The sequence below is a fragment of the Diplotaxodon limnothrissa genome, linkage group LG16 (assembly GCF_057381915.1).
Source record: "Diplotaxodon limnothrissa isolate DT_005_m linkage group LG16, D_limnothrissa_male_GT1.1, whole genome shotgun sequence".
NCBI classification, from domain to species: Eukaryota; Metazoa; Chordata; class Actinopteri; order Cichliformes; family Cichlidae; genus Diplotaxodon; species Diplotaxodon limnothrissa.
Genome location: NC_140611.1, coordinates 40,549,912 through 40,572,922, shown reverse-complemented (window position 1 = coordinate 40,572,922; position 23,011 = coordinate 40,549,912). Strand labels below are relative to the sequence as shown.

General features: G+C 47.4%; 1 protein-coding gene across 1 annotated transcript in view; it reads left to right on the top strand.

The window, feature by feature from the left end:
• The window catches only part of zeb2a (zinc finger E-box binding homeobox 2a), a 38,300-nt gene extending 19,871 nt beyond the window's left edge, over positions 1-18,429 (top strand). Inside the window, exons 3-10 of the mRNA XM_085374391.1 lie at positions 4,998-5,219; positions 5,530-5,598; positions 6,154-6,360; positions 6,707-6,921; positions 9,077-9,185; positions 10,013-11,907; positions 13,069-13,249; positions 15,885-18,429. Of these exons, the coding sequence (XP_085230517.1) occupies positions 4,998-5,219; positions 5,530-5,598; positions 6,154-6,360; positions 6,707-6,921; positions 9,077-9,185; positions 10,013-11,907; positions 13,069-13,249; positions 15,885-16,483 (3,497 nt within the window). The 3' untranslated portion in view covers positions 16,484-18,429. The remainder of the gene's footprint in view (positions 1-4,997; positions 5,220-5,529; positions 5,599-6,153; positions 6,361-6,706; positions 6,922-9,076; positions 9,186-10,012; positions 11,908-13,068; positions 13,250-15,884) is intronic.
• The last annotated feature ends 4,582 nt before the right edge of the window (positions 18,430-23,011 follow it).

Below are 23,011 nucleotides of genomic sequence, written 5' to 3'. Positions count from 1 at the left end.
TGTGTGTGTGTGTGTGTGTGTGTGTGTGTGTGTGTGTGTGTGTGTGTGCGTGCACTCGTGCTTGAACTGTAGCAGAAACAGCAGTGAGGCAGAGCGCCGTTCACACCTCTGACCTCCTTGTCCTCCTTCGGTTGGTGTGGGCTGTTATCAGTGCTGCGCAGCCGCCGCCTCCTCTCTGCTGCGTCTGTAATCAGACGGCACGGCGAGGCGGAGCTGCTGATAGGAGTAACGTTAGCTGTCAGGTCGAGGCCGGCATCACCTTGGCACCTCCTCGCTAACCGTCAGTGAAGCTGCTGAACTGATGGAGCGAGGCCCGGTGTTTGTGAGTAACCGAGGCTGTGACGGCGTCACGGCTCTCGCACACTGAAGTCATAAACACCTGCTCATGTATGGATCAATCATCAGCACATCTGTCCGTGGCTCTGATTATTTCCTTTAACCTGAGGAGCGATCAGAGTTCCTTCCTTCAACTGTAAACATCATTCAGCTGCAGAGAAATGACCGACCGATCGATGAATCAACCGATGTCTCTGACTGACTGATCGATCGATCGATCGAGAAAAGTGAAGGCTGTGAGCCTGGCACTGACACAAAGGTCTTTTAAGTTGTTACATTAAATTCACATGATTTACACAAACTGAATGTTTGATGTTATTTTTCTCATTTCTGTCTCTGCGACAGACAGGAAGTGACGTCAGCGTGCTGCACTTATTCCACGTGCACTGCATGTTCTATATGTTTGACATGTGACACTCGCTCAAAGATGAGCATGTGTCTGTGTGTGTGCGTGTGTGTGTGTGTGTGTGCGTGTGTGTGTGTGTGTGTGTCTGTGTGTGTGCGTGTGTGTGTGTGTGTGTCTGTGTGTGTGCGTGTGTCTGTGTGTGTGCGTGTGTGTGTGTGTGTGTGTCTGTGTGTGTGCGTGTGTGTGTGTGTGTCTGTGTGTGTGCGTGTGTGTGTCTGTGTGTGTCTGTGTGTGTGCGTGTGTCTGTGTGTGCGCGTGTGTCTGTGTGTGCGCGTGTGTCTGTGTGTGTGTCTGTGTGTGTGCGTGTGTGTGTCTGTGTGTGTCTGTGTGTGTGCGTGTGTCTGTGTGTGCGCGTGTGTCTGTGTGTGCGCGTGTGTCTGTGTGTGTCTGTGTGCGTGTGTGTGTCTGCGTGTGTCTGTGTGTGTCTGTGTGTGCGTGTGTGTGTGTGTGCGCGCGTGTGTGTGTGTCTGTGTGTGTGTGTGTGTGTGCGTGTGTGTGTGTGTCTGTGTCTGTGTGTGTGTGTCTGTGTGTGTGTTATCTGCTGCTGTCTCTGGGTGGAGGTCGACGGCCAACGCGCCGCTGTAACCGACCTGAACACTCAAGGTGCCAAAACTTGATTAACAGTTTCAGAACCGACGCTTCAAAGAGGAACTGCTGCTGTCACACCTTCACACTGATAACAGACACAAACAGACACAGACATGTTTTCATATCCTTGTGGGGACATCTATTTGATATAATATTTTCCCAAACCATCCAAATGAAGTCCCACATGTATTTTGATGGTTTGAGGAGTAAGTGGAGTTGCTGCTGGGCTTTGCTGACCACGATGCTGTGTCCTTTGACCAGGCGGGATCTTCTGAAATGTGCACACCCAGGAACTTGGTGATGCTTACCCTCTCCACAGCAGCACCATTGATGGTTAGTGGGGTGTGCGTGTGTGTGTGCACGCTGACTCCTGCTGATAAATAAGAATGAATTTAATTCACCCCCCCCCCCTCCAACAGCAGCAGATGAAGTCATTAAAAATGCTCCAGCAGCACCAACACGGTCCATAGGTGCAGCTCGGGTGGAGGTTTGCTTCGTCAGCAGAAACGCGTGAACCTACGGTGGGATTTTCACCGTTTGAAGCAGCCTCTACTGGGCGTTAGAGGAACTGCAGGGTTGGTGCTTCAGGTGATGATTGGTGCGTTCAGAGGAAGTCCGTGTGCAATGGACCGATCATGTAATCCACACAGGCGCCATCACAGCGTGTGAAACCAGTGTCATGTCACACGGCCTGCTGTCCACATACTTTTGACTCGGCCATCTTTTGAATATATACGTGTTACACAAGCAAAAGTGTGCGTTCAGGCTTTGTGGTCGAATCTATACAGATGTTGTTAGCAGTGGACCATGTGTCCAGATACTTTTGGTGACTGGGTCACACAGAAACACTCACTCAAATATCAAAACTATGTGGACAGATCTTAAGGCCATATCCATTTAAACATTATATATGTGAGTCCTGAGCTGTCCACAAACTTTAGGCTCTGCAGTGTAATTATTAGCTGAAACTATTGCTGTGAGGCTTTGTCCATTTAAACCATATGTGAGTGTAACATCAGGTGTCCACTTACTTCTGCCCATTATTCACCTATGTGCTCTCCCTATGATGATTCACTTCAGCTCTTAGCCGCTAGGCAGCGACCTCATTTCCTCAGCGACGTGTGGCTCCCCCCTCCCCCGTTACTCAGGTGATCTGCTCTGAGCGAGCAAGTGAGAGAGTGAGAGAGAGTGAGAGAGGAGGCAGAGCTGCTTTCATTACCTCACAGCGAACGGCAGGAACCGGACGCAGCACCTGCATGGGGACGCCCTCTGTGACCTCATCGATGGCTGGATGTTATGAGAGCGGCGGAGCGTGTCAGAATGATCAAGCCTGCAGGGATGAAGCAAACATCTGGAGGTCCCATTTCAGCCCGAGAGCTGCTGTGGAGGCACTGTGGAGCCCCGCCCACTCATCACAACAGATGATTGACAGCAGATATATGTCTGTGAAGGTTCTCAGTCATCCGGGTCATTGTAGTCAAAGGAGCTACAACTTAAAGAAGTCCAGACGCTTCTCTTTGCAAGCTCCTTTGACGACAGCAGATATAGAGCTGTGATTGGCTGCCAGAGATGACAGTCAGGTGGAGATTTCCATGAAGCTGTGACACTGCTGCAGGAAGTGATCAGTGGTCAATCAGTCTGATCATGTGATCAACAGCTGATCTGAGACACGTAAACAGGAAGTAGAACCTGCCAGGTGAGCGCTCCGTGCAGGCAGTTTGACTCCATCGTGTTTCTGTTGACATTTCTTCTTCTCTGTTTTTTTTGTTTTGCTGTGTGTGTGTGCCTGTGTGTTGGGTTGGCAGACTGATGTCATCATGAATGATGTAAGTGTGATGTTCTGACATCGTCGTGTTTCGTGTGTGAGTCGACGGACGGACACTTGAGCCAGTGTTCGATCTGTCCTTCCCCCAGTCTGACAGAAATGTTGGAGCAGGAGGAAGATGAAACCCGGGGAGGAGGAAGAAGGCGGGGCTAATGTGTCTTTGTATGAGGAGGAGCGGCGCTCTGTGATGTGTCGTCTGTTTTGTCCCTGAATGGACTCAAAGACCCTCTGAAACCTGGGGGGTGGACGCGCTGTCTGAGTTGCCCCCGGTGACATCTGCCACTCTGCCTCCGTCATGTGACCTGGCAGGCAAACAGCAGCGTGAATGGCCTTTGTTTGGGAGGTCAGTGCCTGCTGCCCACCGACCAATCAGGGCACGGGACCCTCAGCCTGCTGCGGCATTCTCTGCTTTAAGGTGGAATCATGGTGGGGAGGATTTAAGGTGGAATGTTATCTTTGAAGTTTAAGGTGGAATTCTAAGCATAAAGTGTTTATTTCCTTGCTCTGTGACGGTGTCCACAGGAAGTGGAGGAAGTGTGTGTGTTTACCATTAGTGCTCAAAGAAAACGAACGCTTTGGTTTTTAAAGTTTAACATGAGTGATAAAAGGCACTGGTGCTTATCTGCAGGTAACCAGACCATCAGCCACATATGTGGGCGGAGCTTTAGCCTGTCACATATGTGTTTCAGAGCTGAGAACAGGTAGACTCTGGCCCTGCCCATTCTGCATCACTGATGATTATAAGCTATTATTGAGGAGGTATAAAACACACACGCACGCACGCACGCACGCATGTTTAACACTGCAGATGAAAGTTTAGAATGGAAATCAGGTAAAAACTAAAAGTATATGGACACACTGGGCCTAATATAGAGTGTGACTGTCCAGATACTTTTGGCTCTCCTGTGTTTAGATATGTATTCATGGATATGGATGTGATGGCTCCTCATCCATACAAGTGTTATTCGTGTCCAGGTGTGCACATACCTGGCTGGTACTGCTGATGTACTGAATGAGGGTCTAAAGATAGACGTGAGCATATCCTGTGGACTGTCCACAGACTGATAGCAGGCCGGGCTGTGATTGGGGGATTCCTTCACACGCTGGTGTTTATATTCTGACCCTGCAGTCACGGTTTGTTGCCCCGCCCCTCCCCCTCAGACACTAACAGCTGAGCCAGCTTACACAGGCTTTGTTTGAATCCACCCCCCCACCGGGGTCCCCCAGTTAAGAGTCCTGGGGACACCCCTGTCCTATTGATTAGATGATCCTGGTTAGTGATCGATTGATTGTGTGCACCCAATCTCTCTCTCTCACACACACACACACACACACACACACACACACTCTCTGCTATTGTGTTTTCTGCCTTTGGAGTGAAAGAATGTGTGGGCGGGGCCTGTGTCTGATGTCTAACGTGTCCTGGGACCACACAGCGAGCCTGTTTGATCACAGAGGGTTAACACCCCCCCTGTCCTTGGTATTCAGCCCGGGTCAGCAGATTTCTCCGTCGTGCTTTTTCATCTGCACCTGTCGTGCAGTTGTCCGGGACGCTGCAGACAAAGATCATATTATGAACGGGCTAATCTGCGTGTAGCTGGAGGAGGATCTGCGCTCTGTGGGAACCCGCCGCCGCCTGCCGCAGGAAACGCCATCAGAGCCAGATTAACCCATTCCCATGATGTCAGCGTAGTGTGGCCGCTCACATCAGAGCGCAGAACAACTGCAGACCAATCACGAACACCCAATTCTCACTTCCTGTTTAACACTTGTTAAAGAACATACGCCGTGTTTACAAACACACTAAGGTCAGAGGTCACCCCCTCTTCTTTTGTGTTTCAGTGCTAAACTATGAGAACGTTGCGGAAACTACCTCAGACACCGATGACGAGGACAGTTTCGGAGGAGGTGGCGCAGGAGTGGACGAGGAGGAGGGCAGTCCGGCAGGCGTGCCCGCTCTGGAGGCGTCGCCCCGGGTCGGCCACGCCCTGCTGTCCCACCGTGACCAGGAGAGCGCCGAGAGCGGAGATGGGTTCCAGGACCCCCATGCCTGGAGACGCATCGGTGAGTCACGTGGTCACCTGTGAGTTGGTGAGGTCAGAGGTCAGCGTGCGGTGTTTTGGGCCATGTTTAAGTGTTTTGTAGTTTTTCTGTTTGATTTTAAATCTGGTCTCATGTTCGGTTTCTGCTTCTCATTTTCTCACTGTTTTTGTCATGAATATTTTTATAGTTGTTTGTAGTTGCTGTTATTAGTGTCGGGGGGGTTGAATAGCTAAATGATACCCATGACTCGGGAGGATACAGGAGGAAGGGACCAGCCTCCATCAGAGGAAGAGCAGGGTAAATGATGTGCTCCTGTGTTGTGTTTGGACAGACGGGGGGACGGACGAGTACGAAGCCGTGGGCCCGGAGGCGTCTCCTCACGCTGTGGAAAACAGTGCAGGTGAGATCACACACAATCAATCGTCACCCATCAGCGTCATCGCCGTCAGAAGAGGTTTTATTTATATTTGTCTCATTTTATTTTTAGCTCTGTCTCCATACTTTGCTCCTTTGTTTTTTATAAATTTTTTACTTAACTTTACTGTACGGCTCTTTGGGATAATATTTTTTGTCTTTCTTCATCTTTATTTATTTGAGTAATTAAAGCTAATTAATGATAATGACTAATGATAATTAGCGATCGTAATTAAAAGCGTAATGTAAAATGTCCTGCTGAATTTTTGTCTTTCACATAATTTCCCGAGTAATTAATACAAACTGTGGGATTGCTTATTGGTGTGGGCGTGGCCTACAGCAGGCTGACTTCAGTTGGTTCCTTCGCTGTTGTCGTAACTTTAGAGGAAGTAAACGACATCCCTGGTCATAATGGTCAATGGGCAGTCAGAGGACCCAGCAATGTTAGTTTAGGAGTCCCTCAGGGCTCAATGCCGGGTCCTCTGAGGTTGCAGTGTGATGATTGGTCCTCTGACCGGACGAGCTTTGTCCCTGCATCCAGGGAAGCGACTAGAGGGCATCCCTGAGTTGGACGAGTACTTCCTGAAGCGTAAACTGGAGGACGGCGACAGTCACTCTGCGTGCATCGCTGAGTACCTGCAGCGCAGCGACACTGCCGTCATTTATCCAGAAGCCCCAGACGAGGTGGCGCGCCTGGGCACGCCTGAGGCCACGCCTGAGGCCACGGGGCAGGATGAGAGCGAGCACGGTGAGAGACCGAGAAGACAAACTGAGCATTACAAATCGATTAATCATTTTTAAAGAGATTATTAGTCAAAAAGCTGGCAGCTCAAACATGTGACTCTGAAGCTTTGTAGAGAGAAGTCAACAAGCTGGCTTGTTAACGAGATTATAGAAGATTCAGATTTCACTGGTGCCACTCTGACCGCAACCTTTAGTATGATGTGTGTTTCTGTGACCTTCAATCCCAGACTCATCATTTTGACTGTAAAATCATCTCGAAGTTCAAAACAGTTGGGAGCTTTGGTCATGTGACTTTTCTGTCTAAATAAAGGGTTAAGGACATTGTCTCTTTCCTGACTTCTGACCTACAGACCTTGGACCCGACACGCAGGATGACTTCGCCCAGCTGCTCACGTGTCCGTACTGCGACCGCGGCTACAAGCGCCTGACGTCTCTGAAGGAACACATCAAGTACCGTCACGAGAAGAACGAGGAGAGCTTCCCCTGCCCGCTGTGCGCTGAAACTTTCGGCCACCGTGCTCAACTGGACCGTCACATGACCACACACAAGCCTGCCAGAGACCAGGTAACGCACACCTATTACATCCATTTAAACCTTTATTTAAAAGTCTGTCACAGGAGTTCCAGTATGAAATCCATAAAGACACAGTCTTCAAACGTTAGGACTGACTCCACGCTGGCTTCACTAACAGACAGAAAACTGCAGTGATCAGAGAAGAAGCTGCCGTCAGGTGCTGACACTGCACTGCATCAGCTGTGGATGCTGAGCAGCGGAGGAGGGAGGCTCGGGGAACTCCATCAGTACATGCGATGACTCAGATTAGTAATTAATCAGCGGCTATGGTCCCTGCAGGGTAAAAACAGATAAAAATACACCAAGGCTGGAAATTTAAGCTGCGTCAAAAGGAGCAGAGGACCGCAGACGGAGCCCTGAGGAACGCCGCCTCATTCTGTTTGTTTAGAAGGGTGAGAGATCCACGTGGCTTCCTGCTGTCTAACACATGAATGAAGTTCCTCCCAGTTCTTCCAGTCTGCCCAGTCGCTCCATTATTAACCACCTCCGTTCTGGGTGTTTTTCTCAGCAGCTGTAATGTGTCGTGTGTGGGAGGTGTGAGTGCGTTGACTTCCTCCGGCCATCAGACTCCACATCAGCTGCTGCTGCTGGAACCGATTAGATTCACGGCCTTCCTCTGATGCTCGGGCAGCCTCGGTGGCAGGCAGGGTGTCACACAGTAATCTAATCATAAGCTGGTGTTAAATGTTTCCTGCACACGCCTGTTTGCTGGCCCTCATGATCAAAAACTCACATTAGAGTCGGTAACTAAGCACTGAGTCATTCAATTTTCCAATTATGCTGTGATCGTAATGAGATTTCCTGAGTTTAGACCTCGGGTCTCCTCACAGAAGCACAAATAGCTTTCATACCTGACCCCCCCTCCACCAGCCTTAACCAGCACCAGATGGTCTTCTCCCTGCTGGATTGAAGACTCATAATCCTCTAAGTGGCCGTTTATTTGTGTACTTCCTGAGTTAAACTGTTAAAGAGAGAACAGGCATGTGTGCGTCGGTGAGGAGGAAGCAGATCTGTCTGTTCAGTCTTCACGGTTTGCCCCCGACAGCAGCGCCTCACTCAGTAATCATTGTTCACAGGCTTTCTACTGTGCTGCTGAGTGCTGCGGTAAAACATCTGTATGGCACGGCCTCACAGCTGTTCAGGCTGTGCTCGCACAGCCGGGACTGCTCCTGAGTATGCAGCACAAACACTCACAGCTGTTTGCTTCTTGCCGTGATGTGGCTGCTTCAAGCAGTGGCCACACTAATGCAGTTACATATATATATACAGTTAATCTTCACTGCATGACAGTGTGATAAGGAACGCGTGACAGTGCTCAGTCAGCACAAACTGCCCAAGCCCACTTTTATCCAGTTTAACCAGTCCTCAGTTCCTGCATGGATGGGTGGACAGGTGGATGGGTGGGAGGGTGGATGGTGAACGGACAGATGGATGGGTGGGTGGATGCTGGGAGCAGCAGTGTTTGGTTAGGATGGACCTCGTGCAGGTTGTGTTTGATTTGAGTCCAAACTGGTAAGATTTGCAGACAAAGACGTGATCATTAACGACGGTGGTTAAGAAGTTTTGTTGGTGATTCAAAGCACGTAATTTCTTTCAGCGGTAATTTCAGTTTAAACAAAAACATTTGTGTTTGCGTGTGAGGGACTGGGACAAGCTGGTTCATGTTGGAATAACGAGGTCCTGGCAGAGGTTCCCTGCTGGATCCCAGGAGATCTGCTTTCCTGCATTTGTGGAGTCTCCTCTGGGGTTGAACTCATGGTGAATGAGTGCAGATCAGAGCAGAGAGTAGAGCGTTTACTTGAAGCTGTTTTCTCTGCTGTAGACGACAGAAACAAGTCTTCAGGTTTGTGTTTCCTTCACCGATCATCTGCATGTGAGACGAAAGGATTTGAGCTCCCACTCAGCAGAGGGGGGAGGACGCTCCCCGACTGTTTGTTTGTTTATCTCTGTATTTGCATTTCAAATGTTGGGAATGCACCTCCACCAGAAAGTGTTACCTCTGCACAGCGCCACCCACGCCGTTTCTCAGAATGCCTATCAGATCTGCTTCACTAAATACTATTAAATTCCCCGTTAGCTCGTGCTCCCTCTCTGCAGCGACTCCCACTCCTCCTCCATCACTTCAAATCTGTTTTTCTCTCTGCAGCCACCACTGCTTGCTGAAGGAACTGGAAACCGCAAGTTCAAATGCAGCGAGTGTGGAAAAGCCTTCAAGTACAAGCACCACCTGAAGGAGCATCTTCGTATTCACAGCGGTGAGTGGAGTTCTGAGGGCCGGATCAGAGCTGAAACTTTCCGCAGACACGGGTCTGATCCGGTCCTCCTCGCGTTTACATCGACTCTGATAAAACGCTGATTGTGTTTCCACATCTGACTGTCTGGCTTCTGCTTTAGCCACAGTATTAATACATCTGACAGTCAACAGTTTCACTTCCCATCTTCATATCTGATCACGAAGCAGTTCAGCTCCAAAAAAGGAACATTTTCATCATGATGGTTTCTATTTTTATTGAAGATTCATCCACTGATTTTTCCATTGATTTGATTATTAAAACCAAAACCCAAAGCGTCAGTTACTGTATCATACATAGTAATGTGAAGTATACTCATAAAGCACCTCATTAAAATGAAGTTTTTAAAAAGAAAACCTTTCTAAAATAGAACATCTGGACCGCCTCCAAAATCTCGCTGCTGATCTGTTTGTTCATTTCAATTTTTGTTAGTCAGCAAACAAACAACTATTCAGACAGTTGCTGGTTATCGTTGAATTGTTTTAATCAGCGAATGAACCGATATTATGAGCTCTGAATAACAGTGGGGGACACGTTAGCTAAAAGATGTGCCAGAGGGTCAGTTCATAGTTAATCCTGGACGTCAGCAGCTGAGATGGTGCATGGATAACATACACTTTGCTGGTGTTGAAGGAGGAAAAGCACCACCTCCAATTCTGGATCAAAGGTGTAAAGATCACACTGGTGACTAACTGTGGACGAATGATGATGTTTTAAGTAAATACCTGACGTTAAACTATAGAGCACGTTTGTGGGCTGAGAAGTAATCCAGACGTTGGGCTGTGTTTCAGGTGAGAAGCCATATGAATGCTCCAACTGTAAGAAGCGCTTCTCCCACTCCGGCTCCTACAGTTCCCACATCAGCAGCAAAAAGTGCATTGGCCTGATTGCCCTCAATGGAAGAGTACGCAATGGAAATGGTGGCAAACTCGGCTCCTCTCCCAGCTCTACAACCTCATCACCTGGAAGCCCCGCCCTGGCCCAGCTTCGCCACAAACTTGAAAACGGGCGCCCGCTGGGGCAGCAAGACCAGCCACGTCAGCTGGACATAAAACCTGAGCCGATGGACTTCAACGACTACCGGCTATTGATGGCCTCACAGCATGCGTTTGGGGGACCCGGGGTCTACCTGAACGGGCGGGGGGGAAGCCCCTTGGGTTTTCACAACTCCTCCCAGAGTCCCCTTCAACATCTGGGAGGCATTGGGCTGGACCTCCAAATGCTGGGCTACGTGAGATCCCTTGGCAACAACCTGAGCGAGGTGCAGAAGGTGCTCCAGATTGTGGACAACACGGTGTACAGGCAAAAAATGGATGGAAGCCCTGAAGACAAGCTCAGGTCCTACATGAAGGAGTTAGGTGCCCAGATGGAGGAGACCAAGGCAACTCAGGGTGGCTTCCTGGTGACGGGCGACGGCAGTCCCACCAAGAGCATCATAGATTACACACTGGAGAAGGTCAATGAGGCCAAGAGTCTGATCGACGAGTCTAAGAGGCAAGAGGGTGTTAAGAAGGAGAAACCAAGCCATTCTGTGGATCTCAGCAGTGAGGAAAAGAAACATGAAAACCAGAACCAGTTCCTGCCATTCTCCTGCCAATACTGCAAGGAGACCTTCCCCGGGCCAATCCCCCTGCACCAACACGAGCGCTACCTGTGCAAAATGAACGAGGAAATAAAAGCCGTCCTGCAACCGGCAGACGGCTGTCCCGCTGGCCACCAGGGAGGGATGTCCTCCGAGGTCTCCAGCAACGACCGAGCCACCAGCCCCGTCAGCCACTTCAAGGATCACGTGTCGTTGCTCAAAGCTTATTTCGCCATGAACACTGAGCCCAACTCAGAGGAACTGCTCAAAATCTCAGTTGCTGTTGGCCTCCCTCAAGAGTTTGTCAAGGAGTGGTTTGCCCAGTGGAAGAGCCAAAACCACCACGGTAAAAGGTCACCACCTCCTGACTGCAGTGGACCAGAAGTCAACCACAGATTGAACCGGTCTCCAATGTCACTTCCAGCTACAGATTTACACCGAAGCTTCACTAATGGCTTTTGCGAGTCCTCCCACCAGTTTACAACCAGCCGGCAAACAGCAGGGCAAAAACCACTAGAATCATTGGACCACTTGAGAAGCAACACTCCATCACCCCTTAACCTTTCCTCGACTTCCTCCAAACACTCTCAGAGTAGCTCTTACACTCCGAACAGCCTGAACTCGGAGGAAGCCCGCGGGGACACACCGCTGGATCTGTCGCTCCCCAAACACATGGCGCAGAAGCGCGCCTCCGCCGGAGAGAAGCGGCCCAGACCCAATGGTTTAATCAGAGAGCACAACGGGGAGGCTTTGGGGCGAGAGCAGGTGTCTGGGCCCTTTGATTTGGTCAACATTAAGAAGGAGGTGCTGGGATCTGATGGTGGAGGGAATGCTATTCACCAACTGGAGAAAAGCACCAGTCCCATCTTTGGGATTAATGCCTTTGCTGGCGGACCTGTCTACACCTCCCTTCCACCTCACGGAGCATTTCCCCCACACACCTTCATGACTCCTGCCCAAGCGACCATCCCAGGCCTCAGGCCCTACCCGGGTCTTGACCCCATGAGCTTCCTGCCTCACATGGCCTACACCTACGCCACTGGGGCAACCACATTCGCTGAAATGCAGCAGAGGAGAAAGTACCAGCGGAAACCAGGCTTCCAGGTAAAAATCATGTAAAGTAAGGACAATGCGTTTTGTTTTGTTTGTTCTTTCTTCTAAACAGAGCCAGCCAGGAGCCATGGAGGGTCAGTATTCCCAGGTTTTGGTAACCCCGACCTGCTCAGACTGGAGGGTGTTGCACTGAAAACCTCCAAACTGGCCGTGCATGGCTCATGGTTGGACAGATAACAGCAAAGACAACAGGTGGCTGTTAGTTTTCAGGGCTTTTCATCTCCATCACACAACATGGCGGCTGGCAGTCCAAACCCGCCGTCAGCTCCGTTAGCTTTGATCATGATGACGTGTTTGCTCCACAGCACAGAAGTTGGATAAAGGGATTGTTTGTTGGGCTTGGGGCTTACAGCTGTCTGTATAGTGATGTGTTAAAAGTATTGTTGACCCAGCCAGTGTTGAGCGTGGAGAATTTTAAAGGGTCTCCCTGCCACGGGACCTATGAGCTGAGCTTCAGCGTTTCCACTGTGGCGTCTACATTTAACTGGTCTCATTATGGGGCGGGATGTGTTTGCTCCGACTGAAAGTAGTCAGAGTTTTCCAGGTTTCATGTATGAGTATTTTTAAAAATGCAAAGTGTGGAAGTAATGCCAGAGAAAAAGAGGCTGGTTCCACAAAAGACTCGAACACCTCCAGATTCAGAATTTTTTGCCCTTTAAAGGAAAACTTCACTTCCTGTAAAGAAGGGAAGTTCATCTCCTGAAAACAAATCACAGATCAAATCTGGATTTAGTGAAATGCTGAGAGTTTTTCACTGTGCCATCATAAAATACCGTTTGTCAGCAGCACCAAAGGTAAACAGCTCATAAGTCCCGCCCCTTGAAGCGCCGGTCACCGCTGACTCTTGGATGATTTGTATGAAAGCAGCTGCGTGGACTTTTTGGGAAAGTTCCTGAAATTGAAACTAAAAATGATGGTCAGCGCTTTGTTCCGGTCTCGTGGTAAACCTCTGACCTCAGCTCACCTGCTGTCAGCTGTTATCTGTAAACACACCCCTCTTTCTCAGAGTCTCCTGGGTGAGGGGGACTTACCGGGTTGGGCCTTTAAGCCCTGTCCAGACTTGGGATCATAGAGGCGGTGGGGGGGAGTCTCGTGGCGCGAGGCTGACAGGTGTGGGATTATCGGGGTACTGAAGCTCTGTCTCTGTCTCAGGGGGAGCTGCTGGACGGCACGGCGGACTATCTGTCAGGCCTGGACGACCTGACAGACAGCGATTCGCTGCTCTCCAGGAAGAAGATTAAGAAGACTGAAAGTGGTATGTACGCGTGTGACTTGTGCGACAAAACATTCCAGAAGACCAGTTCCCTCCTAAGACACAAATATGAGCACACAGGTATATATAACACTTGGACACTTCTTTTTACCCACCCAATGCCTCCTTATTTCCTCTGTCCTCACTCTTCTGTTTCCTCACGTAGCTCCCCACTCGTAGCTCTGCTTCTCTCTTTTGTTCTCTGCAGGCCGTGGCCTTTAACATGCGCCTTTCTTTTCAGCGGGGGGTAGGCAGCCTTTAATACAGAGAGCAGTACAAAAACATTCAGCGCCCCAAATATCAGCAGCACCTCATTCACACTGAGAGAGGAGGAGGAGTGCATGTTTGCATGACTGTGTGAAGATCAAAAGGAAATATTAATTACAGCCGAGAGATGGTCCATTTTTTTCCATTTTTAAACTGGAAACAAACAACTTATGATAACACCACAGCAGGAAAGGTGAAGCAGCAAACACTGTTCTTATTAAAGCGTCCCAGTTTACCGAGTCGCCCCGCAGGAAATGTGATGAATGTGGAGGCTTCAGTAAGACTGCAGCATTGTGGGGTTTAATGCTTTCATGAGATTTCTCTGCAGGACTCTTCTGATCCAAATCAAAATCCTAAACGACCCCCCAGCATGTCCTGAATAAAGTCAGTGTTTCACTAGTTTGGTGTCTCATCTTCACGCCTTTCGCTGCGTCACGGATAAAGGTAATCTGTGGCGTTAAGCAGAGCCACACCCTCAGACGACTCTGGCTGCACGGCGTCAGCTCAGTTTGTCATTTTCTCACTGCTCTGGAGATAAAATCAGTGCTTTTTAAATGAAGTTTGGTTCATGTCCTGCCTCACACATTAACCCACATCACTTCCACTTAATGACCCATTAACATGCAGCATATTTACAGCATTTCATGGAGCCTCCTTTCAGCTGCTCGTTATCAAAGGTAGTAACACATGGTAATGACTAGTTTTCTGTTCTTGAACACTCACATTCATCTTGATTTTACTTGTGTTTTTTGTTTTCTCGTTGTTCTCATGATTTTATTATTTAATATTAAATAGTAATTTTTCATTGACGGACGTCAGACTGATGCTTCCTGTCGTCAAATTCGGTGCTTGTCCTGGTGTTACAGTAAAGTGGGGTTTATGATTTGGGAGTTGGAGGCTCGCGGAATGATAATCATGTGTTGTTTGCATTCCTCTGACATGTGATAGAACAAAAGCTGAACATGAGAACACGTCTTTGTTGTTCCCATTGATACAGGAAGTCAAACCTGCGTGTTTGTGCTAATATTGGAGTTTGGTTGATCTTACCTGTGTGCCGTCCTCACAGACTCAGACCTGCTCTACCTTCATGTCTTTCACTCAGTTGCATCACCCTCATGTTTCCCTCCCACCTCCAACACTCGAAGCAGGAATCTACCGTCTCAGTTATTTCTGCCGCAGTGTGTGTGTGTGTGTGTGTGTGTGTGTGTGTGTGTGTGTGTGTGCGTGTGTCAGAATGCCAGCTATGGTGGATGTTACAGGCGCTCCGGGTCTATTTGTGGCTATGATCTGCCTGTGTGTGTGTGTGTGTGTGTGTGTGTGTGTGTGTGTGTGTGTGTGTGTGTGTGTGTGTGTGTGTGTGTGTGTGTCGGGGTAAAGCCATGTTTTTGGTGCATGTGTGCGTGGGACGTGTGATTGGGCAGCATTCAGCCTGCCAGTTGGCAGCAGCTGAAGCATCCTGTTCAGACATAAGAAATTTCCGCCTGTACAGTCGTAGTAAACCAGCTCTGTGTGTGTGTGTGTGTGTGTGTTGGGAGCTGTTACAGCTGTTAGGGTTCCTGCCCCTCCTTAAATTTAAATCCGGAGCTGTGATGTCATCGCAGCTGACCGCAGGCCGCTGAAGGTTCGCGTTACCTCGTGGTGTCTCAAGCATGCCTCATTGTTGTTATGGCAACAGACAGACACCGAGGGTGTGATGAAATGTTAACAGGATGAGTTGAAGATTTTAGTTCAAACCTGTCATGTTTTTGTTGTTTTTGTTTTTTACCGTCAGCCAATCACCGCACAGGTTTCAAAGATCTGTAGTTCAGTCTTCTGATTGGTGATTGTTTCAGCTGTGTCTTTGAGTTAAGAGATTTTTTTCTGGTCCAGCTGTAGATTTATGTCTCTTTATGAAAAAACACGTGAGAGTTTTCCATGTAGATCAGAGCTGAAGTGATAAACCGTGGAAATAATCAGCAGACAGGTTGATAAATGGACAACATCACTTCCATTTTTCATTTTTTAAATTCATTTTTAACACGCCCACATTTCATTCAGCCTAGTCTGGATTAGTTACTGCACTTCATGCCCAGTTACAGCTGTTGTGCTGTGGACCAGATGTGGCCCAAAGATAATTAACATCTGGTTCCATAAAGGTGGAGCTGCGCCTGAGTTTAGGCCAGACTTCAAAATAAAGTCTAAAATCTTCTTACCTGATTAATTAATAAACACCATCCACAGAGTCCAGACAGTTTCCAGGTCTTCATGCAGTTGGAAAACCTTGGAAACACAAATGTTTCCTGGTTCTTTGTAGTGTTTGTACGTCCTCGGTGTCTGTAGCTGTTCAGAGTTTCTTGTTCCTTCGTTGGGTTTGCAGCTGTCTGTCATGTGCTGATTCACTCTGCTGTGTGTCTCCGTGTCCAGCTGTGTCCGTCCTGACCGTGTCCCACCCTCCATTGTGTTTCTGCAGGTAAACGTCCGCATCAGTGTCAGATCTGTAAGAAGGCCTTCAAACACAAGCACCACCTGATCGAGCACTCACGCCTGCACTCTGGAGAGAAGCCCTACCAGTGCGACAAGTGCGGCAAGCGCTTTTCGCATTCGGGTTCGTACTCGCAGCACATGAACCACCGCTACTCATACTGCAAGAGGGAGGCCGAGGAGCGTGAGGCGGCCGAGAGGGAGGACAGGGACAAGGGAGGCGGAGGAGGCGTTGCAGTTGCAGGGCTGGAGCCCACCGAGCTGCTGATGAGGGGCTACCTCCAGGGGCTGGGGCCCCTTGGATACTCGGACCCAGAGGACCAGCAGGAGGATGGCGGCAGTGCGATGCTGAGGGTCAGCGGTGAGGGAGGAGTAGGACGGGAGGAGAGGGAAATGGACGGCAAGATGTCTGAGGAGGTGACAGAGCGGCAGGAGGGAAGTTTCAGAAAAGGAGAGGAGGAGCAGGAGTGCGACAGCAGGAGCCAGATGGACTTGATGGGGGACGTTGAGGGTAAAGGCTCGCCGCTGCCGATGGACGAGAGTTCACGAGAAGGGAAAACAGACGGCAGGTCAGACCAGGAGGACTGATGAGGAGCAACAAAAGCTTTGGGACGCTGGCTCGATGCAGCTGCTGCTTTATGAGGGGCTGAAAGGAAGATGAGGGCCGGAGGGGACGGCGGTCATCTTCTCACACCAAATTAGTGTTTACTTTAGACTTCCTGCTGAGACTGATGGGTCACAAATGTGTTTATGGTCTGATTCAGCTTCGTTCGCGTTCAGCCGACCGAAAACATAAATGATTTTAAAAAGGCTGTAATGTGCAGTTAACTTAGTATTATTAACAAAACTCGTGGCCTCTGATTTATCAGGTTCAGTCTGATTATTTTCTCCTTCAAAGTGTTTGTTGACACCTTTTCTTAATGGAGTCCTGTTTCTTTAACATTTTAAAGTTTAAGTTCTGCCGGTAGCTAAAGTGCTGGGATAGTTTCACAGCCAGAAAGGCCGAACTTTGAACCTCGGCAGTTCAGTCTGAAGCTCTCAAACCCTGAAGCTTAAGGTTTCTGCTGAGCTGATGTTAGATTTGATTGATAGATTTTTAGATCTTGGGGCAAAACCCCAAGACCCCAAGGCACTAGTTTTCAACCTTTAAGTAAAAACACTGAAAATAGAGCCCAAAAAGCTTCTACTTAAATCGGACAAGCAAGCCTGTACAGTACAGAAGTATTTTTTTATTATTGTGTTTGTGAATCCAAGAGAAGACAGGTTTACCTTGAGACCTACTGAGAAACCAGTTTTGTTGTAGCAGAACACCATTTACTAAAGACACTAACAGCAACCGTAGCAACTCTGAATGACGTGTTAGGGCAGGGGTGCTCAATACGTCGATCGCGATCGACCAGTCGATCGCAAAGGTAGTATTGGTAGATCGCATGGCATTAAAAAAAAATAGATGCCAGCCTATCATCCATCCCGTCACTTGATTGATACAGGGAAGCCAGTCAGATGACAGCAGATTTTTTCTGACGCTTAGGTCGCTGCGCATGCGCAAACAGCGGCGCGAAGTGTAGTAAAACTGACAAGCTAGTCAGCGAGTTAACTCCAATTTTTAGCTCTCGGTTTTTTCTCTTAAACCTGGCCGTCAGCAGCTACTGTCCGGACTATGCATCCCTGGCTGATTCAATTCAGTGCAAGTCATCAGAGTAAACTCAGGTAATGACAAAAAATTTACATAGTTAATTGTGTTGTGAAATATTGGATATTGCGGTTATGCATGTATATACATTGTAGATATAAAGAATCCTCAATATATTTATAAATAAGTATATGTTTTGGATTTTTGTAGTGGGTAGATCATTTTGACTTGGTCATTTTATAAGTAGCTCACATGCGGAAAAAGTGTGAGCACCCCTGTGTTAGGGTGAGCGATGGTCTCGGTCTAATTAGGGACTCTGTGGAATGAAGAGCAGGTTCAAGTTGTAGTTCTCTGAACACCAGGTGTGGTCTTTGAGGCGTACCGTCATATACGCGTGGTCGTTAATGATCCCTGCTCGATTTTGCTAGGTTAGCTTGTTTTCATCACCATGATACCTAAACACACATTCAGACCTGTGGGAGGTTTTATGTGAATGAAATAATGATGCTAGCAACATTATTTTGTATGATTTTAAGCATTTGAGGGTAAATCTTTGGAATCAATTCAATTTTATTTATACAGCGCCAAATCACAACAAAAGTCGCCTCAAGGCGCTTCATAGATACAGAGAAAAACCCAACAATCATATGACCCCCTATGAGCAAGCACTTTGGCGACAGTGGGAAGGAAAAACTCCCTTTTAACAGGAAGAAACCCGCAGAACCAGGCTCAAGGAGGGGCAGGGCCATCTGCTGTGATTGGTTGGGGTGAGAGAAGGAAGACAGGATAAAAGATATGCTGTGGAAGAGAGACAGAGGTTAATAACAGATATGATTCAATGCAGAGAGGTCTGTTAACACATAGTGACTGGAAAGGAAAAACTCAATGCATCATGGGAATCCCCCGGCAGCCTACACCTATTGCAGCATAACTAAGGGAGGATTCAGGGTCACCTGGTCCAGCCCTAACTATATGCTTTAGCAAAAAGGAAAGTTTGAAGCCTAATCTTGAAAGTAGAGATAGTGTCTGTCTCCTGAATCCAAACTGGAAGCTGGTTCCACAGAAGAGGGGCCTGAAAACTGAAGGCTCTGCCTCCCATTCTACTTTTAAATACTCTAGGAACAACAAGTAGGCCTGCAGAGCGAGAGCGAAGTGCTCTAATAGGGTGATATGGTACTACAAGCTCATTAAGATAAGATGGGGCCTGATTATTTAAGACCTTGTATGTGAGGAGCAGGATTTTGAATTCTGGATTTAACAGGAAGCCAATGAAGGGAAGCCAAAACAGGAGAAATCTGCTCTCTCTTTCTAGTCCCTGTCAGGACTCTTGCTGCAGCATTTTGGATTAGCTGAAGGCTTTTCAGGGAGTTTTTAGGACTTTCTGATAATAATGAATTGCAGTCGTCCAACCTGGAAGTAATAAATGCATGAACTAGTTTTTCAGTGTCACTCTGAGACAGGATATTTCTAACTTTAGAGATGTTGCGCAAATGGAAGAAAGCAGTCTTACATATTTCTTTAATATGTGCGTTGAAGGACATGTCCTGGTGAAAAATGACTCCAAGGTTCCTCACAGCGTTACTGGAGGCCAAGGTAATGCCATCCAGAGTAAGAATCTGCTTAGATACCATATTTCTAGGCTTTTCAGGGCCGAGTACAATAACCTCAGTTTGATCTGAATTAAGAAGCAGAAAGTTAGCGGCCATCCAGGTCTTTATGTCTTTAAGACATTCCTGCAGTTTAACTAATTGGTGTGTGTTATCTGGCTTCATGGACAGATAGAGCTGGGTGTCATCTGCATAGCAGTGTAAATGTATGCTATGTCTTCTAATGATGCTGCCTAAGGGAAGCATGTATAATGTAAACAGAATTGGTCCTAGCACTGAACCCTGTGGAACTCCATAATTAATCTCAGTGTGTGAAGAGGACTCTCCATTTACATGTACAAACTGGAGTCTATTAGATAGATATGATACAAACCACTGCAGCACAGTACCTGTAATACCTACAGCATGTTCTAATCGCTCTAATAGGATATTATGGTCGACAGTATCGAACGCTGCACTGAGGTCTAGCAGGACAAGCACAGAGATGAGTCCACTGTCAGAGGCCATAAGAAGATCATTTGTAACCTTCACTAAAGCTGTTTCTGTGCTGTGATGAGCTCTGAAACCTGACTGAAACTCTTCAAATAAACCTCTGCAGATGATCTGTTAGCTGTTTGACAACTACTCTTTCAAGAATTTTTGATATGAAAGGAAGGTTGGAGATTGGCCTATAATTAGCTAAGACTGCTGGGTCTAGAGATGCTTTTTGAGTAAAGGTTTAACTACAGCCAGCTTGAAGGCCTGTGGTACATAGCCGATCATTAGAGATAGGTTGATCATATATAAGATCGAAGAATTAATTAATGGCAGGACTTCTTTGAGCAGTTTTGTAGGAATGGGGTCTAAAAGACACGTTGATGGTTTGGAGGAAGTAATTATTGAAGTTAACTCAGAAAGATCAATTGGAGAAAAAGAGTCTAACTTAACATCGATGGTACTAAGAGTAGCTGTAGATAATATTACATCTGTGGGATGATTATTGGTCATTTTTTCTCTAATGATAAAAATTTTATTTGTGAAGAAGTTCATGAAGTCATTACTAGTTAACGTTAAAGGGATGGTTGGCTCAAAAGAGCTCTGACTGTTTGTCAGCCTGGCTACAGAGCTGAAGAGAAAAAATCATAGCCTGAACCTGATGAGTCAAAGGTCATGAGTGTTTTGTGTGAAGTTTGGTTTGATGAGCCCAAACGGAGAGGCGGGTCCACAGGAAGTCTGAATAACACTGGGATCTATTATTGTTATTATCAGTGTTAACGTTTAACCTTTAAAACGCCTCCACGCCGCAGGTAACCTCCGTCAGTCCCTGAGCGGAGACTCGACCCCATGAGCGTCCCCCCCCCCCCCCCCCCCCCCCCCCCCCGAAGCTTGTGGGACCGTTTAAAAATCCACATTATGCAAAAAACAAAAGAAGAAGAAGAAGTCGTAATGAGTATCACTATAATGAAATGAAGCTGTTTTTAATGTACAGTATTATAAAGGCCTAAAAGCTGTGTGGTGCTATGTTGTTCTTAACTTTCGGTGTGTTGTTGTGTTCGAACCTCACTTCAGGAAATTGCACTCCACTCCCTGAATCACTACAAAATAAAAGAAAAAGGAAAAAAAGAGGGTATACAGCCTCGAACACTCGGCCACTTCCTGTCAGTGTTATTGTCGTATTTTATCTCCTTTTACTGTGATGTTTTTATTTTTTATTTTGCCAACTAACCACATGACTTTGGGCCTCCTGATTTGTTTTTTTACGTGGAGGAACATTTAAACCTGTGTGATTTTCAAAATAAAACGTGGAGTCTTAAAGCGCAGAGGAAATGAAAATGAAAGGCAGAGCCCTCTGAGTGTGTTGAATTTTCTCCAGAGAAAGCCTTATTATATGCAAACCTTTCACCTGTGCCATCCCTGTACAGCGCCACCTGTCCTCTGCTTCAGTATTAAAGTGACGAGCTTACCTGTCCGATGCGTCAGTGTTAGCGTAGCAAGGCGTCAGTTTCTTAGTTTACACGTTTGTGCAATTTTCTGTGTTTCTGTTCACCTCAGTATTTCTGTCAGTATTACTTTTGTTTTTAATTTGAGAGTTTGCCATTTTATTTATGTGACTCATTTTATATTTCCTAATTTTATTTATTTCATACTGTAGTGTACAGTATTAGAGTTCCTCACAAACATCTATTTTAGTAAAATGATCGGAGCAAAACTCTGGAGCTTTTCTTGTTGCTTTCTTTGTTTTTTCCAAACTACTGGAAATTTTAAATTTGGGGAACTTTGGATACGAAGCTTCTGGTGAAAACACTGTATTTAAAAAAAAATCCACTTTAATCATCCCACTAAAGAGGTGATGAAAGACTGGTGAAGACGATGAAGGAATTCCTGAAATGTTTTATGATTTTTCATTTTTAATTTCCATGCTCGAATAAATGTAGCCAAAATCAATTTTAATAAAGCTGTGTTATTCTTCTTGTAGCACCGGGGTCTGATTCATTAACGCCTCAGCGACGAAGACGAGCGCCGTTTTTAGCTTCCTCGTGTTACCGTCACATTGCTGCTCGCTCACATCATCGCTCCCCCCCCCCACACACACACACACACACACACACCTGACCGCAGTACACACACCTCTCAGCACGCTGGCTTCAGGCTGGACCTTCGTCCTGAACATGAGCTCAGCACTGACGGATAAACTTTATTTAAACTGACAAACTCGTGTTCCGGGAGCTTAGCCTGTGACAGCATGGCCCTGAAAGGAAAAGAAACACTCTGTAAATTTTACTTCCAGGTGATTCGTGTGGTGGAGGAAGACTGCGCAGCTCTCGTTTCTCTGTCTGGTTCAGGCTGAAATCATCGGTTTTCTCCACATTAGCAGGACGTGCGCTTACAGCCTCTGTGATTTATGGCTTTTATCTGCAGATGCAAGCAGGTGTGGTTCACACACAGTGCAGAGAGGAGCTGATCTGAGACCAGCGAGGACCCACACAGCCTGAGGAGAGCTGACACGGATTAAACTGCTCAGAATGAACTCGCGGCTTTTATTTTAGGCTCGTTTGTAATTAATGATTTCCTGAATAAACTATGACCCTTTTTGGAATAAAGGTTGTGGTGTGAGTGCTGTCTCTGCACACCTGACAAACAAACATGTCGTCAGTAACTGGAGATGTGATCGTTCACACTCTCCGCGCCGTGATTCACACCTTCATCCTCCACACCTGCCGAGCGGCTCACGTCCATCCCCGCCTCCACCCGGCGAGCTAACGGATGCTGTCATGAGTCCTCTTACCTGAATGATGCTGGACGTCCACACGGCGCTTCACAGCTTTCACTTTAGTCCTGCTTCAGGTGTGTGACGGGGTACGTCCATACTGGGTCCTGTAAGCGTGCCATACGGACGATAAAGTTTGACTTTGACGTGGTTTTAAATCAGTGTTGGTGCAGTGATCTCTGCTCTGAACCATTTGTCAGAGCGCAGCAAAGCCTTCAAACCACCTGAAACCAGCCCAACGTCACACCTGTCTCACAGGGTTTATTAATAAAGATTTATGCAATTTAACAAAACAGCCAGACAGCAGTCAGCTGACCCGTCATTGCCCTTTGATCACTGGTTCATGACTGTTAGTGAAGCAGAGTGACTCATGCAGGTGAGAACAGGTGTGTCTGGTGAGTGTGAGCTGCAGAGTTTTACCTGCGTAAACACAGTGCAAAGGTTTCCTTTACTGAAGCATGAAGTACATGTATTCATGAGACACGCAGATGTGTGATGAAGATGGTCAGAGAACATCAAGTGACCCACGGACATGCAGCATCATGTGACTGCAGTTTAACAGTTTTATAAAACAGAGAAACAGACTGTATGCAAACATGTAGGCGTGACACTCACAGAGGTCAAATGAG